The sequence below is a fragment of the Aethalodelphis obliquidens genome, unplaced genomic scaffold (genome assembly GCF_003676395.1).
Source record: "Aethalodelphis obliquidens isolate GAN/ISIS:26980383/991018 unplaced genomic scaffold, ASM367639v1 scaffold8, whole genome shotgun sequence".
In the NCBI taxonomy this organism is placed as follows: Eukaryota; Metazoa; Chordata; class Mammalia; order Artiodactyla; family Delphinidae; genus Aethalodelphis; species Aethalodelphis obliquidens.
In genome coordinates this window covers 18,923,096-18,941,971 of record NW_020837952.1, presented here as the reverse complement: position 1 = coordinate 18,941,971, position 18,876 = coordinate 18,923,096, and the positions used below count along the sequence as shown (strand labels likewise).

General features: G+C 40.0%; 1 protein-coding gene across 2 annotated transcripts in view; it reads left to right on the top strand.

Moving 5' to 3' along the window:
* Positions 1–6,497: 6,497 nt before the first annotated feature.
* The window catches only part of PTPRR (protein tyrosine phosphatase receptor type R), a 254,691-nt gene continuing 242,312 nt past the window's right edge, over positions 6,498–18,876 (top strand). For both annotated transcript variants that reach the window (XM_027107025.1, XM_027107026.1), the window contains exon 1: positions 6,498–6,792. In XM_027107025.1, coding sequence (XP_026962826.1) covers positions 6,741–6,792 — 52 coding nt within the window. In that variant the 5' untranslated portion in view covers positions 6,498–6,740. The remainder of the gene's footprint in view (positions 6,793–18,876) is intronic.

The following is an 18,876-nucleotide window of genomic DNA, read 5'->3' as shown; positions in this document are numbered from 1 at the left end:
TCCACATGGCTTATCTTAAAGATCCTATTTAATTCTGCAAATTCCTTATACTCACATTTTGTCCCCATCCTCACTCCCCTAATTTCCCTTACTTTGATCTATGTTTTCCTTTCCCCATAGCAGTTATCAACTTTCACTGTACTATATAATTTAGTTCTTTCTTATATTTACTGTTAAATGTGTAACGCTTCCTCCTAGAATGCAAGCATCATGAGGGCAGGAGTCTTTGTCTTTTTTGTTTCAATAATACATCCCAAGAACTAAAAACACTTCCTGGATCATCACAGATACTCAGTATATGTTTTTTTTTAAATCATTTGAAATCAAATGATGTATCAATGAAAAGTCAGCAGATTATTTCACTGTTTTTGGAATGTATGTGATGTAGCATATCCCACTATAACTTGACTTCAAATAATATTTTCTAGTATATTCACTGAACAGAGATACTGGTGTTGCTCCCGCACACATGGATTCTGTTGAATAAGTCAAAATCATGGTCACAGACAGATGACTGCTTAGTTATTTGAGGATATCAGTGGTCATGTTACAGTCATTTTTAGTAAGGTTACTTCTAACTCTCCCTACCATGTTGTGGAGGAGTAGGTCTTCCACAAAGGAATATTTTAATCTAAAAATGTTTCTCAGCCCTGAAGCATAGACTAATAAATTATCCTCTTCTCTCCTGTGGACATACAGCTGCAAGAATGAGGGAAAGAAGGAACTACAAGACAGAGAGAACCATGACTTTTAGTTTCTAAGAGTGAGCGGTCAGTGAGAGGCGTGAAGGCCCATATTTGGGACATGTTCTTTCACATCATCTTATAGTTATGGGAGAAAATAATGTAACAGAAATGGAGTGGCATTAAATGATCTAATCAAGCTATAGCTACATTCCCTGGATATTCTTAGTGTCTTGAGCTTTTGGTTGAATGAGCTGTTCCAAAACGGCCTCATTCAAGGAAATCCAAGAGAATGATCAAGCAATGTAGAAAATGTATTTGACTGGCCCTACATAGCTGGCCTAAGCCATAATTGAGGGCTCTCACATCTGTGTGCTGCTGAGGATGATGCATGGGGTAAGTGCATCCTGATTAGTGTCTTGGGATGGACAGAGAGCTAATGCAGGAGAGTCAGTGGTTTATAAATCTGTTACCGACATCTTGGCTGAATCTGACCTTTGCAGTGCCAGAGTAGGTGACAGTGCAATACACTGATACCAAGGCCTAGCTCCCAGGAAAGTGTATGCTTCATTCTGAATAAAATTTTAATGATGAACCAATAGAAGAATCTATAGGTACTCATAGCCTTCCTAGCTTTGATATTTTGTATTTTACTAGGACAGCATATTTCACATGTATATAGAAGAATATATACCTTATTTGGGGTACCTAATTTTTTTCTTAGAATACATATTGCTGTCTTTATGTATTTGTGTACGTGTGCGTGTATCAAACACTTTAAATAGATAAATCTTAGCAAAACTAGAGCTGTGTCAGGTTGTAAAATTTAATTGTCATTAACCATCTTGATTGAAGTCTGTTTCTTGAGTTGAAAACACTGCATTTTCCACTTAAGTCTTGAAGTTAAGTCCTTCCATTAATCAGGGAGTCAGTACAACAGAGTTGTTAAAGCATAGTGCTAGAGTCACCAGTCCTGACTTCTGATCCCAGCTATGCCACCTACTGGCTGGATGACCATGGGCAAATTACTGGCGTTATTGAGTTTCAGTTTCTTCCTCCATCACAAAAGGAGAGTAACACCTCCCAGAGCTCTTGCGAGAGTTTGGTGTGAAAATATATATTTTGTAAATTGTAATGCTTTTCTTCCTCATTCTTAGTGCACTTTTTATTTCACCATTTTCTTCACTGTATGCTCATACAGAGGAGTAGATTGTTCTGCTTTTTTGTGGTTAGGAAAAATATTTTTAAAAATTAATGGTGAAGCCACTCATCTGAACATGTCTTCCCCCGTGAATTTCCAGTTCATTCCATTTGATCCTGGGCCATTCTACTCTGAATACAGCTTAATTCACATCAATTCTTTAATTTGTAAAGATAAATTATTGCCCTTCTTTTTCCCTCTTATCTGTAGATATCTCTCAGGCAAAAGGAAAGGGACTTCGTGATTCATAAAGTCGCTCTGTGAAGCATGGTGCAGGGTAAGTACATTATGGATCTCAGTAACATGTTGGGCATTGTCACCTATTGCTCCTGTACACTTTGGTAAGTTCCTTGAAGTCATTTCACTGTCTCACGTCTCTTGCACCAGCTCACACCATCCCACAGCCTCTCTTCATGCAGAGCAGTTAGAACTTACTCATCCAGCTGGGCTCGGCTCATTTACTGTTCTCCACTAACAGCTTCTTGCCTGCTACACATTCCCACCTCTGCTGCCACCCTCCACGAAGAGATAATCTCCTCTGGGAATTCCCCTGCGGTCCAGTAGTTAAGACTCCGCACTTTCATTGCCGAGGGCACGGGTTTGATCCCTGGTCAGGGAACTAAGATCCCACAAGCTGTGCTGTGTGACAGCCAAAAAATAATAATAAAAATAAAGTCAAGCCATTAAAAAAAAAAGAGATAAACTCCTCTATCCTGCTCTCCATTACTTTAAGCATCCTTCTCCTTAAGTTCTTCTAAGCGTGATTCTGCCTGCTGTGTGTCTTTGTTCACTAGATGCTACACCCCGGAGTCCACTGCCACAAGCAGTGCTTCACCTTTCTGGAGACCATCTCCTGTGGGTGTGTCTCACCAGACCTTTACTGCCAGGTCTAGGGTCAGTGTTCTGCTCTGGCCCTCATCTAATTCTAGTGAGCTGCCTACAACTGTCACTATTTATGTTTATTATATGTGCAGTAGTATATCACAGTGGTTTGGTATCAAATTATCTGATCGCGCATCCTAACTCTACCAGTTTACCTTTTGGTTGATTACCTACTACTTGATTTGGGGCAAGTTACTTCTCTGTACCTCCATTGTCTCATCTCTAAAATGAGATGATGATAATGCCTCCTTGTAGGGGTGTTATAAAGTTTAAATGGGACATCCATATGCTTAGAGCAGAGCCTGGCACACAGGAAGCAGTAAACAGTGTTAGCTCTCATTATATTTAAATCATAATCATAATCAAATAATTTAAATAGGAAACTCTAACAGTCAATGGATCCAATTTCTTTAAAGTGTCCTGGGGAAAGATGGCCAATATGAATGGTTGTCATCCATTTATAGACATGTTAATGTGGAAGCTCATAGCAGTTATATTTGGTTTGAGGACAGGCTCTGAAAGGCTTCTTTCCTGTATAAATTCTTCCTGACTCTCACTTCATAAGAAACAGAAACTGTGCATTTTGTGGGGAGAAAAAGTCCACATGACTAATTTTCTGTTTCTCTTTCAAAATGTAAATGATTTCCTTTAGGACACAGCCCTGTAGGCCAGTACCAATTTGCCATGGCTCTCTCATATTAATTTCCATGCTTCTTTACATTGGAACTTTTTAAAACCGTGGCACAGTTTGTTAACCAAGGTTCTTCTCTAAAACACCAAATTGCCTTCACTAGTGTTAGATCACAGGTCAAGGGAAAGCAGCATCTATGGACTCACAGAGAATATGTCTCAAAGAAATAAGGGATTGACTTTTCACTAACGGGCTAATTCACTTACTGTCCATTGACTTCACATGTCATGGGATCAAATCTATTGAGGGTATATTAGGTCAACTCACCAAGGAATATGAATTTTTTTGCTCCTTTATCTTTTACAAGTAAATTAATAATTAATATCCAGTCACCAAAATTACATCTGGAGGTTATTTTTACCATGCTGAACTATTCTAGTAGTATATCTAGTTGAATTAGAAATTGGGAATTTTGCTGTGAAGGGGATTTTCATGCACAGTTTAATAATTCAGCTACCTGCACCCCTGGGCAAAATAAATAGCTGGCTGAATGCTTTTTGGCAAAGTCACAAAAAATTATATTATTTGAAACTTTAAATGTCCCCCCCCCGAAATAAATGTTGGGATTATCTGTGGGAAAGCAAAGGGTTCAGGGCATTATAGCAGCATTTCTTCATTTTACCGTATGTGCATTTTCTTCTTGGAGAGCTATGAAAGTGTGGTAAATTTTTTTTTTTTTTTTTAGGGAGGAAGAAGATAAGAGAAGCACATCCACTGTAAGTGGACTACAGTTATTTCACTTCACCTCTCAGCCCTGCCGCAATTCTAGTACCTGATATTAGATGAGAAGGGCTACTCCTCTAATTTTTAAACACAGCTAAATATCTACTTAGTAAGAATTCCAAAGGGTCAGGATAATTGTCAAATTGAATTTTATCAGCTAATTGCTTTTGATTTATTCCTTTTTTTGAGCACCTGTTTTGTGTGAGGCACTACTGTTCTAGTCAGTTGGCATATATCAGAGAATAAAATTGTCAAAGATGGGCTTCCCTGGTGGCGCAGTGGTTGAGAGTCCGCCCTGCCGATGCAGGGGACACGGGTTCGTGCCCCGGTCCGGGAAGATCCCACATGCCGCGGAGCGGCTGGGCCCGTGAGCCATGGCCGCTGAGCCTGCGCGTCCGGAGCCTGTGCTCTGCAACGGGAGAGGCCACAACAGTGAGAGGCCCACGTACCGCAAAAAAAAAAAAAAAAAAAAAAAAAAAAAATTGTCAAAGATATCTGCCATTGTAGAGGTTGGATTCCATTGTGGGAAGGGGGGTAAGGAAAGAGATAATAAATGATAGATGTAATAAGTAATTCTTTTGGTATGTTAGAAACTGATATATGCTGTGGGGAGAGGATACTGGGGAAAAGTGAATCTACAGTAGGGAAAGAGGTTACAGCTTAGAGAGGTTTTGGGCGAAACAGTAGTGCCACAGAAATGGTATGTGACACACCCATGTGGGGAAGTGGACGAGGTGGAGTAGTAAAGCTGCATTTATCTCTATTTTCAGCATAGAAGTCCTGTCAACGTATTAAAAATAAATTTCATTCTCCCCCTTCTCTCAACTATTTGAGTGTAATTCCTAGCCTTGCCTCTCAATGCTAGAGATAAAATAAATTATAAAGGAAATGATACTGCCTGGGCTCTGATCCTGTGACATCCTGTCTAATTTAAGCTCTTGTGGGTAGCATGTTTCCCATTAGTTGTCCCAATTCACAGAGGATGGAGGAAGAAAGCATTGAATGAGATATGCAGTTCAATTCAACAAGCACTTACTCCTACCTCTTATTTACCTAGAACCACTGTGTTCAATTTAAGTAATACAAAGATGGAGAAGTTCCTAGGGAGCCTTGGGCTGTGTTGTGAGGCAATGCTTAGCAAATGTTGTCTATACATTCAAGTGTGGAAGAGAAATATTGTAATCTGGAGTTAGCCCAGGGCTTTCTGGAAAAGTGAGATCAAGGTTAGACCTTTTTAAACTTGAATGTGGTACTGAAGCAAGTGGGAGCAACTCGGGAAGGGGCAATAGCATCCCATGAAGACACAGAGGCAGAAAAGAGTTGCTGGGATAGTTAATGGAGAAAGTCTGGCCAAGGGACTTCATGACTAGGAGTAATTAGCCACTGGAGTAACAGAAGCATCTCCACACTCCAATGTCACAGATGAGGGGGGAGGAACACCTGTATTAGCCTGTTGCAGACTCCCTAGAGGCGCAGAGCTGCACGGCAGGAGACCAGTTACAGAGGTGATTCTATTATCTTTCCCCTTAGAAAGTAAAAATGGAGACTGAAGATAATTATCTCCAAAAAACAAAAAGGTGCCTTCTTCTCTTCAATTACATGGATATATCCCACTTCTGTCACTATGGTCATTGACTTTGAGCTTGAGAAAGTTTAAAAACAGGGACCGCGCTGGAGACAGGCGAAAGAGAAAAGGGACCGTGTTGGAAAGAAGGCACCCCCAGGATGCACGTTTACTGCTTACACCCAGCAGGCTGCCCCATGACCGCTCCCCCTGGCAATCCTGATTAGCGGAAGACACCTGTACTCTATTCCCATAGGCAGCCTGGAGAAGCTGGGCAATCTGCGGCCCAGGAAGCGTCAACTGCTAGCAATGAGCTCTGTCCACGTGTAAACCAAGATTTGGGGAAGGAGCAGGGTGGGTGTAGGGGTTGACACTTTCTTAGGCTCTCTCCTCTGGTTCCTCAGATGGGGCCTTCATCTAGTCCCACCCCCACGTTTTGGACAGATGCTGTACCCCTGACAACCGTCCCAAGATGCTTCTCCCCGCCCCGCCCGCGCCCCGCGGTGGAGCCTGCTCCCCTCGCAGCCGCAGCTAAGACCCGGAGAAATGGAATTTCACTTTGAAACTCCCGTGCGTGCGGCGCGAGGGCCAGCGCTGGGCATGCTCAGTAGCCGCGGCGCGGCGGAGCTGCTGCTCGCGCTGCGCTGGCCCCGGGCTCCAGGGCTGGCGCGGGAGTGCGCCCCGCCCCCCCGCGCCTTCCCCTCCGCGCCTGCGGAGCTTCCAGAAGGCCGAGCAGTAGCGGCTCCCAGGGCGTCGGTCCCCGCCCTGCGCCGCCCAGCTCGCCGCCGCATCCTACTCCTCTTCCTCTCCTCTCTTAAGGAGGCGAAGCTGGTGCTTCCTTCTGTGGGCGCCACACACGGCTCTGCCAGCCCGAGCCGAGGACCTGCGAATGAATCCCGGAGACCAGAGGACCATCGGCGGGGGCTCTTTCCAATAACACTTTGCCTGAAGTGGCGGCGTGGCTGAGTTTCTCCTCCACCTCTCAATGCAAACAGTATGCGGAGGGCGGTTGGCTTCCCTGCGCTGTGCCTGCTTCTTCACGCTGCAGGTAAGGGGTTGCCGGGCATAGAGCCAGAGATGTGGATGCGCTGGGAGACTGCACATGCTTGAGGGCTGTAGGAAAAGCCTGCTTCGCGAAGAAAGCCTTAGGAAGGCAAAGCAGGACAGTGCTGACAGGAAAGCGGTGAGGGAGTCATGCACCTGTTGGAAGACTGCGGCCGAAAACTTAAAGCTAAAATCAGCTCTTGATTTTTCCTTACCTCGTATGAACATTTGCAGTACGAATAGAGGTTGGCTTGCTCCACCCCTCCCCTCCATGTAGACTCCCAGATTTTGTTTCTAGGCTCTGCACTTGACTGTCAGTTTTTCAGGAGGCAGACAAGACATCCTACTGAATGTAACCTTTTCTACTGCAGCGGCTACATCCGTAAGGTCTCTTGGTTTAGCGAGAGCTCACAGGGGTGCACTGGCTGTAACCTGATGGACCACATCTCCTCCGCAAAGATCGAAATACATGGTTCGCATTAATGATGCCGCTTCAGGCTCCTTTGGCCCCTGCTCTTGTCAGTCGAATTTTCTAAACCAATGAGAGGAACGAAAGATTTGAAATAAGACCCTCTCTTCTCTTTCAGCATCATGGTCAGATTGCGAGGGCACTAGACAGAAACCCAATCACAGTTTCAAAGCTGACAACCCCGGGGTCGGCACTGTCCCTGGGACAGATTTGATGAGGTCTAGCCAGGAGTGACAGTGAGACTAATTCCCAAATATAAACATATTTGATACCAGTATCAGGTTTTGTATGGAAGCAAACCTTAGGAAGTACCTGGGGAATTTTATATGCGATGTTGCTACAGACCCTGCTTTTTGGATACATGCAGCCTCTGTGTAATGCAAGGACTTGCTGGACTGAATCCTTTATCATTTTTACACACACGTGAACCAAAATAGAATATGGCAGAGAGATTTTAGGAACCCTGCTGCGACAGCAGTTGTCCATGCAGTATCCCTGTAGCAATCAAGGACTAGGTATTTTCCTAGAGTTTGCCTGTTATCCAACCACAGACGTTCATTCATTCTTTCAACCAACATTTATAGAGTATGTACTACATTCCAGGGGTAATGAATAAAAATAATGGTTGCAAAATTACAATTTTTGTATTATCTTTTAAAAAGAGTGTGGGTGAGTCCTTTTCTATGTGGGTGATAATGAGAGTGAAATATGGTACTTCCTTATTTCTAGCTAATACTATTTTAACATATTGTGAATCTCTTGAACAAGTAATGGTTAGGGACATTCTGGCTATAATTAAGTACCCATGTTAATTGTGTAATTATGATGTTATATTGTGGAATTTTCAGGAGTTCTTTGACACTTTTTGAAAACTAAGAAATAGCTATGACTTGGTTATTAAATTATTTGCAAACAGTTATAGTGAATACTTTCATTACCACATACAGTTCTTTAATGTTGAAATATAGGATGAAAATATACACATTGGGTTGAGGTTTATTTACGTTATTGTTTTATTGTAGCACTGATAGAAACATCTGTTACTGAAAAATCCTCAATTCCTATCAATTTAGCTGATTTAGCTGATCTATGAAAAATTTTAGTGTCGTTATTTTTAAAGCTAATATATAACATTTCTAAAGATAACATTTAATATATCTTGAGTAATTATAGCTTAAAAGCTATAAAAGCTATAGATAAACTTAAAACTAAGCAGGTGGAAAACATTTCTAAATTTATTGTAGATGAATATTTGGGATGAGGAAATAGAAGACTTTTGTTCATTAAAGGAGAAACCTAGGCATCTGTAGCCCTAGATTATACATGGAGTTCTGCCAAAAGGGTATATTACCAAAGACAAACCAGTCCAACTCTACTTTGACTTCTTAATTTGCAAAAAAAAAAAGACTATTTAATCAATTTGAATTTAATAAGGCAATGCATTGAAGACTACCTTCAGATTTCAATTGCAAGATGCTGTATAGAAATTAATTATATTCATATTTAATGTAGTGCTTTTGATAGGTGTTTTTTCACAGCAGATTGCAAGTTTAATATTGTGGTTGTCTTGCCAGTTTCATTTTGAATGCATTTTAATTTAAACAGCAATTTGTGGGTCACAAGCTGTCATCAGATTAAAATTCATCACAGTTATCTAAATAACATTGTTAGGACTTTTCATTAGAACTGAGACAAACCAGATTTCTTGATCTCAGCTCCTGTAGATTTGGGTAATAAGAAAATGAGTAAGTGGGAGGGCAAAGATCAAGAAGTCAGTGATTGTCTCTACTTGTTGAATGTCTGATTTGGCTTCTCTTGCAGAAGGTTTTCCTCTCAGGAGAGAAGTGAGCTTTATAAAGAAAGGAAATGAATTCTATAGAGTCAGGCCTCTTTGGCTGAAAAGCTAATTGATCCATTTTGGTTATGTCCAGGGTACCAGCAACTACTTTATACTGGTGGAACTGATGACAGGTTACACCCCTTTTGGGATGGGAGAAATTGGCTGCCAGGATGTGAGTGCTCTTTGTAGCTATACTAGGAACTGTTGACTTCAATTGTCATTCTCCTAATGATAAGTAGCAAACTGTTTTCAGCTTGAGCGTCATCTCTAATTATTTGGTCATGATCTCCTGAGTCACTATGCAAAAAAAAAAAAAAAAATTAAAAAAAAAAATTCTGACCAACCCTGAGTTCTGATTACCTTAACAGTGGAAAGTATTGTATCTGTTTGTAATGTCTGTGGGAACAAAAAGGGGAAGAGGGGGTACAATGCTGTGTAATTAACATCTCTGGGTAAGATAACCTTAACGAATTACTGAGCATGGAACTTGTTAGAGAACCTGGACTCAACTCTTATCTATGGCGGCTGATTTTCATAGATGTCTTTAACAAGAAAAGTGTTAATTATTGTCCATCTAACTGCTTAGTGTACAGGTGAGAAAACTATGATCCAGTAAATGATAGCTGGTAATTACTTTAAAGTGCCAATTAACAGTATAGCCAGGGTAAAAAACCTATGTTTCCAGGCCTGTGATTGCACACTATATAAAATCCTACACTGCTTCTGACAGTTGAGGCCACCATTGAGATAGTGGTGCCAGATTCTTTTTCACTAACTGTCCCCATTCTTTTTTTTTTTTTAACATCTTTATTGGAGTATAATTGTTTTACAATGGTGTGTTAGTTTCTGCTTTATAACAAAGTGAATCAGTTATACATATACATATGTTCCCATATCTCTTCCCTCTTGCATCTCCCTCCCTCCCACCCTCCCTATCCCACCCCTCTAGGTGGTCACAAAGCACTGAGCTGATCTCCCTGTGCTATGCGGCTGCTTCCCACTAGCTATCTATTTTACGTTTGGTAGTGTATATACGTCCATGCCACTCTCTCACTTTGTCACAGCTTACCCTTCCCCCTCCCCATATCCTCAAGTCCATTCTCTAGTAGGTCTGTGTCTTTATTCCTGTCTTACCCCTAGGTTCTTCATGACCTTTTTTTTTTCTTAGATTCCATATATATGTGTTAGCATACAGTATTTGTTTTTCTCTTTCTGACTTACTTCACTCTGTATGACAGACTCTAGGTCTATCCACCTCACTACAAATAACTCAGTTTCGTTTCTTTTTATGGCTGAGTAATATTCCATTGTATATATGTGCCACATCTTCTTTATCCATTCATCTGTCGAGGGACACTTAGGTTGCTTCCATGTCCTGGCTATTGTAAATAGAGCTGCAATGAACATTTTGGTACATGACTCTTTTTGAATTATGGTTTTCTTAGGGTATATGCCCAGTAGTGGGATTGCTGAGGCATTCTATTTGTAGTTTCTTAAGGAACCTCCATACTGTTTTCCATAGTGTCTGTATTAATTTACATTCCCACCAACAGTGCAAGAGTGTTCTCTTTTCTCCGCACCCTCTCCAGCATTTATTGTTTCTAGATTTTTTGATGGTGGCCATTCTGACTGGTGTGAGATGATATCTCATTGTAGTTTTGATTTGCATTTCTCTAATGATTAATGATGTTGAGCATTCTTTCATGTGTTTGTTGGCAATCTGTATATCTTCTTTGGAGAAATGTCTATTTAGGTCTTCTGCCCATCCCATTCTTTACCTTTCTGTGAACCAACATAATGTATCAACTTCTGTTGAAAAGACCACTTCAGGAATATACAAGAAGGCAGCTAAAAGCTACCCAATAATATGGATGGCAAAAATATTATGTGGAAGAGCCATAGATAGCTTTTCTTCAGTGTTTCTTCTCTTTCTTTTCCCAAAGAACTATATTCTGTTTCAGGAGATGATATTTATTGGGTAGTATTGTAGTTGCAAAGGAGTGAATGTCTTGAAAATTATCATGTGAAAGCTTTCTTTTTCCTATTGAATAGCTAATAAGACATAGAAGCTGATGTCAATGGATTACTCTCTCATCAGGCTCTGGAAAAGGTTCTTTCAAATTTCTACATTGTTCTTACTATTGGCCTTTCTGGATGGCACAGAGACTACCTTCAGTATATCTTCTGAAGATGCCTCTTCATTCTCAGAGAAGTGCATAGTCAGTTTCTCTAGTCTTTAAGAGAGAAGAGTTCCTATGGGATCAAGAGGATCAGGGAAGTCATTTGCAGAAACATCACCCTCAAAAGAAAGGGTAGACGGATAGGAAAATATGTTCTAAGATGTCTTTTCCTCAAAGAAGAGTCCCTTAGAACTCCCAAATTGGTTTTTCCTGTTCAAAATCACTCAACGAAGTCCTTACACTGGCCCAAGTTCTACTCTGTTCTATCCAACCATTACCTCTCTGATATCTCTCACTGCTTTCCTCTTTTTTGTCTCTCTCCAGCTACAGTAGTCTCCTTCCTATTCCAAGAAGATGCCAGGCACTTGCCCACCTCCCAAAAAAGTTTTCTTTATTTCTTTGCCTGAACTATCCTTTCTCTGTATTTCCATGGCTTAATCCCTCAATTTTAGGTCTTTGCTCAAGGGTTACTTTCTCAGTGAAGCCCTCACTGGCTATCCTAATTAATATTTCATATCCCACCCCCCAAAAACCCTCTGATACCCCTTCCCTGCTTTACTTTTTAAATTAATTTTATGAAGAATAGTCGATTTACAATGTTGTGTTAATTTCTGCTGTACAGCAAAGTGACTCAATTATGCATATATATTCTTTTTCATATTCTTTTCCATTCTGGTTTATCACAGGATATTGAATATAGTTCCCTGTGCTATACAGTAGGACCTAGTTGTTTATCCATTCTATATACAATAGTTTACATCTGCTCATCCCACACTCCCAGTCCTTCCCTCCCCCACTCCTCTCCCCCTTGGCAACCACCAGTCTGTTCTCTATGTCTGTGAATCTGTTTCTGTTTTGTAGATGTGTTCATTTGTGTCGTGTTTAAGATTCCACATATAAGTGATATCATATGGTGTTTGTCTTTCTCTTTCTGACTTACTTCACTTAGTATGGTAATTTCTAGGTCCATTCATGTTGCTGCAAATGGCATTATATCATTCTTTTTCATGGCTGAGTGATATTCCATTGTATATGTATATATACCACATCTTCTTTATCTATTCATCTGTTGATGGGCATTTAGGTTGTTTCCATGTCTTGGCTGTTGTAAATAGTGTTGCTCCTGCTTTACTTTTTTTTTACCAGAGGTCTTTCACCATCTATCATGCCAAATATTTTACTTATTTATATTGTTAATATGGTTCCCCCTCTCCCCATTAAAATATAAGTAACTTGAAGGCAGAGGTCTGTTTTGTTTACTGCTGTTTCTACTGCAGATTCTGCCCAGCCTAGCACTGGGGGTGGGGAGTAGTGCCTGGCATAAAACTCCTAAAGATTAAATAAATACATTGAATAAATAAAAACAACACAGTAATATTTCTGGTCTCCTCTTTTTGCATTTAGCTTCTTCTTGGCACTCATGCAAGTCACCTTGTCAGCTTAGCCACTTCCAGCATGAACTTCAGCAGAGCTCATTTATCCAAAACTCAAGTTGCTCCCCAGGAGTCTCACATGCCCAGGGGACATACCATCTCAAACAGACTTTGCTACTTCGGGAATTGAAGGGCAACTGGGGGTGAGCTTGAACTACTTATAAACTCAGTGGCAAAGTCCTTCCAACTGATTGCCAGATGCTATACAGCCCAGTGCCTTGCTGGTTGGCTATATTTTTACTTCTTAGTAAAATGCTTTGTACATATGGGAATGGCTATAGTTATGTGAAAGGATTCATACAGCTAATTTACAAGCAGGGTTTAAGGCACTAGGACAAACCTGTCTACTTCTTTGGCATTTGAGGCATAGGTATATGTATACAGTAAGTCCCCTACATATGAACGAGTTCCATTCCGAGAGCATGTTGATAAGTCCAATTTGTTCGAAAGTTCCACAAAGTTAGCCTAGGTACCCAACTAACACAATCGGCTATATAGTACGGTACTGAAATAGGTTTATAGTACTGCCCTGTAATAAGTTTATAATACTTTTCACACAAATAATACATAAAAAACAAACACAAAAAATAAAGAAAACATTTAAAATTTTACAGTACAGTACCTTGAAAAGTACAGTAATACAATACAACAGCTGGCATACAGGGGCACGTTCATGTCTTTGAAAGTTCGCCATTTGTACCCTACCTTTGGTGTTTTCTTCCAAAAGGTCACCAAGTCTACTCACCAACTCTTCTCCACTTTCCGTGTCCACATCACTGCCTTGTGCTAGGTCCTTATTTCTCATATAGTATTTCACAATAACCTACCATCAAATCCATCCTTCATAATGATATCAGAGGTAAAACTTGAAAAAGCATACCCGATCACATTCTTTCTTTATAAGATTCTCTAATACAGCTATTTCCTTTTCTCTTAGAATAAACCTAAACTTATTAGCATGGGAAAATCTTTTACTAACTCCATCTTTATTTCCTGTCATCATGTTCTGCTTTGCACACTATTATCATACGAAGAGCAAATTTCTTTTGGTTTGCCATGCCTCTCATCCTTTTCACATACTGTTCTGTTTATCTTAAATACCCAACTCTGCTTCTTTTTCTAGATAACTTTTTCTCCAACTTCAAATCTTGGTCATTGCCTACTTTGAGAACCCTTCTTGTGACACCCCACCTCATTCAAGTAGCTTTCCTAGGTTTTCCTTTTAGGCCCTGTATATTTCTCTATTAATGCACTTAACCTGAATATTTAAACATTTTGAGGACAATAACAGAATTGTAGCTTTTATCTCTATGTACCAATAACATAGAACCGTGCTTGTTATCTAGTACACCATCAATAAATGTTGAATGAATGACTAAACATATTCAGGATGTATTAGACAAAATAAATTATGATTAATTTATATTGACAGATTGTATCTCATTTTGATCATAAAGAGTAGAATTGACTTTACTACTGCTCTTTCAATCCAATTTACATTTATTGGTTACAAAGAAGTGGAAATGGGGCAGAAAAGCTTTCATTTAAACATAGTCTGTTTAAGGTAAGTTTGTGTTCTACAGGCATGATGCTTATTGTAGTGGCGTTGTTTGTTGAACTCCTCCTAGATAGATAGACATTCCTATATGATATTCTAGTACTACTTCAGGATGGGAGTGAGATGAATGTCTTTATTTTAAAGAGACCAGATAATTAGGTAAGGTACGTAGCATGATAGTTTTGCACTAAGGAATGGACCCAGAACCCCTGACTCTGATTACTGATTGGTTATCAGCTACCTTGTAATAACAAACGTGAGCCACTTACACATTCAAAATCAGGTGGGAGTGTGAGGCAGTGGGTTCAATAAACAGAGACCAAAAATAATCCAACCCTCCCTTAATTCCCCCAAACAGAAACCAAACGATCACAGAAAATTTCTGAGTATTTGGATGGTTTTATACATTTTTTCTGTCTCTTTATATACAGACAAAATCTTTATAAAACCATAAACAATTTTTATGGGAGCCATGCTTACACCTGAAGAATGCAGACTGGTTTATGAATTAGAAAAAGTCACTTTTTATGAGACGATGGGATCACACATCAAAGGCTCATTTATTGCCATTAGTATTAATGATAACATGGATGTTATGTTTCATGGTAAGTTTATTGTTAAATCTCTTAAAAGGTGTCTGTAAAGTCTGATTCAAAAGGTAGAGAAAGCCATTTTTCCCTTTAAAAGATGATTTTGAAAGATCCCACTTGGCCATGAGTGCATTCTTCATCTTCAAAGTACTTAGACAAATGCTGACACACTTAGAGTAGCACTGATGTTTCCCAACAAAAGGGATTTTAATAGCCTGAAAAAATGTAATGGTAATATATTATTTTAAGATCAAATTTCCTAATGCTTATTGACCAAATAATATAACTGTGTCTATTATTGAGATGATACTTGCCACAGAATGACAATTAGCAAATTTATATTATGAATATGAGCACTTTCCATTTAAATGTTTTATTCATAATGGCTATCTAGACTTTTCTCATAATCAAATCTTATTTGACTTCAATTTATTAAGATGTTGATATCCATTAAAATTGCAACCACATGGACCAACAACAAAACAAAACTAATTGTTTACGTGAAGCAATACGTCTAGATCAATATGTCTAATTGCACTGAAGTAGATGCCAAGTTCAGTGGGGATATGAATTATTTTTTATCTTAGTTCAGACCTGAAGCAATGTACATTTGCTGACTTAAATGTGCAGAATGGCTTAAGGCAACCCTAAACTACTGATTCTTTGGAAAAGATCAATAAATGAGCACAGAGTAAGAGTGTCTCACAGTGATTTACTGGCCTGTACAGCAACATGTATAGAATAAGTGAACCAGTTCCAGATGAAGACTAGAGGGGACATGAAGCAATGCCCATAACTGCACAGAGTCAGCTCCCATCACTAGGGTTACTTTCACTTACCTGGGAAAGATGCTGAATACAAAGTACGCCAAACATCATGATGAGTTAGTTTGAAAGGCCATCAATCCATCAATATAAAGATGTGGTTTTAAGTTAAAGTAGTTCACCTTCTTGGTCTTGTTGATTCAAGACAGTGTTTTTATTCTCCCTGGAAGAAAATGAAATGGCGTAAGCAGAGAAGTAAAAAGAAAATTGAAATAAAGGAGTAAATGCCATATTTTTAGATGACTTTTAGCAGAATAAGGTAGTAGTTAAGAGCATGTATATTGTGGTCCAGCTCAAATCCAGGCGTGATCACTTACTATCTCTGTAACTTAGGCCAACTTAATCTTTCCAAGTCTCAATTTCCTCTTTTTAAAATGGAGATCAGGTACTATACAACTGTAGGGTGGTTGTTGTGTGTTAAACAGGATAATGTAATGTAAAATAAACTGTGCTGTCTTAGTAAGTGCCATGTAAGTGTTAGGTATTATTTGACTAGGGGTGGGAGAGGTCAGATGCTAAATGGTCAACTAGTATCTTGGAGCAATTTCTCATTCTTTTTGTGTTTGAGCCAATGCTGGAGGAGCATGCATGCCCGAGAGAGATTCTGGATTCAAGTCATTTCTTCAATTTGATCTTATCTGCATAGTTTTCCTCTACCTTTGGTGTGAGCCTTACTACGTGTGCAGGTTTGTGATGGACTGTGAAGTTCCAAAACATCCACCTATTGCTTTTGGCCACCGAGAGGCTGGAGAGAGCCTGGCCAAGCCTAAGACATCAGATCTCATTCTCCCAGCCCTTCCTCAATACCCCCCACCAAGCCCCTCAGTAAAATAGTTTGACATCCTCCCCCCATCCCAGTTCACCTCCCCCACAAATCTCTCTGTAATTCCTAAATCTGGACATTAACTGAAGCTATGAAAATATAATAAAAGGGTCTCCTACCAAGATAAACATTATATTTTATAGGGAAGAAACAAATAGATTTCCTTATAAGAAAAGAAGGAAAATACAAAGGACTATTTCCTAAGTCCCTATGATGTGCTACACTCTATCCCAAGTGCCTTATATAAGATAATCATCTCACCCTTTAGGATGGAAAGTTTGTTTGAAATGACATGCTTGTACTAAAGAAACAGCAAAAATACACTCTAACTCATGTAGCATAGTAAAAATTAAAAAGTTCTAGAATCTGACTGCCTGGGCTTGAATCCCATCTCTGCTGTTTACTATTAATATTCTCTGTGCGTCCCTTTTCTTATCAGGAAAAAAAGGCTAATAACATAGTAACTACCTCGTAAGGTGGTTTAAGGATTTCAAGAGCTAATTCCTAAGGGCCTACAGCATGGGGGCTGGAACACTGAATACATTCAATGGCTAGTAGTTGTAAGAATTATCATATTAGCATGTGAAAACTTTCATTGGTCCTATATTTCAGGTTCCATACTTGAAAAGGAAAACATGTACACATTGACTGTCAGCCCACTAAAAAGAAAATCACCCTAAAGCCTTCTTTGTGAAGAGTGCCTGCCATGAAAATCTGATTTTCATGCCTCCATTTAAAAAAAATCCTTGTAGAACCTTTGCCTTATAAGTTAAAAAATGCTCATAATTAGCAAGTTTGTGTTGGAGGAAATAAATGCTGTTTTCCAAAGTGGAGAATCTAAGAGAAAAAAATCCTATAGCCCCCAGAGGCACTGCAATCATGGGCAACCGTCTTCCTGGTGAAGTATCTCTTAGTCTTAGGGTTTGGGTAGGATTTCTAGTATCATCCCTTCTGCTGTCTCACTCTACAAACTGTCTGAACTCACAACATCCAACAGGAGTCCAAATATCCCACTTCTAATGCTGAACCCTCTCCATGTCCACGGACACCTTGAAAACCCTGTGCATTGTAGGGTTTGCAAACTCCATTTTGAGAGCCCTGTCCACATACCTTTGGTGTGTGTGTGGCAGGGGAGGGTATAGGCTTCATGAAATCAGAGTTTCCACATGTGCATTCTGGGGATCAGGCATCCTGCCTTCCCTAGTGTTAAATTCTGCTGAGTCGACCATAAATTCTCAGCGGGTGCAGAGTCCACGCCTCCAGGCCAGTCCTGCCCTGTGCCTGAAGCAGAGGTGCCTCCGGTCTCCTATACTTCAGCCTAAAATCAGCCCTCACTGCTGGCAACCACCCACCCCTACCCTTGATGTCTTGACATTCACCCTCCGGAGCCGTGTGCTCAGGCTGAACCTCAACCTCCTACTTTCTCCTTCCTCTCCACCCTGATTAAAGTCTGTAGTTCTTGCTTCCCATTGCAGGAGAGGTCTCTCCTCAACTAGCTGTATTTTAGAAGAGATGTGACACACTGATCTACTTCTGATAAAAGTAGCTGTTAATTGGATGGTCTTTCCCTAGCCAATGTTCATTTTGTCCAAAGACCCATGAGAAAGCAGTACCTTAGACCAGTGGCATTAATTTCAAGGGATGGATGAAGGGACTAGGGCAGGATGGAGTAGCAGTGTTGACCTGAAGGGCCTACCAAGTGCCCCTCAAATCCCTAAACGCAGGCAAAGGATACTAGGCCAGGGATCTCTTCAAGTGGCCACCGTGGACCTCCTTCCTCACCCTCCTCTTGCCCTAATATTCGGGCCTTTATGTCTCTGTAGTATCATTGCTATGACAATATTGTAATTTTTTATATGTTCTAATATTCATTTGCTATATTTTAATTTAATTCCTAATCTACCACGAGAATTATTCTTAAAATAGATATTTCTATTTCCTTGTCCTGCAGTGGAGTCAGGCTTTTAAGTCATCTGGAGAACTCTACTGTAAAAATGATGGTAATATTTTATAATTCCTGTAACTGTTTATAAATAGTAATATTTTAACTGTTTGCATAACAATGAGGCATAAATATCAGATTTTACAAATGTACTTGGTGCTTCCTCGTTCAGTAAGTGCACTTGGAACGCGATTCCTATGATTTCTGCAAAGGCTCGTGTTTCTCAGCTTTGTAACCCTATGATCGTTTTTTCCCCACTTCTGCATTTCCCCAGAGGGCATATCTTGACAGAAGTCTTCCCTTAATGGCTGTGAAGTTTAAGAGATAGTAGCATTCACTCCTGTCAACCTCTCCTCCAGGCATCCTCCAACTCAGTTCTTCAGGAACTGGGGCGCTTCTGTCTGAGCCAACATAAGTCTCACTCAGCAG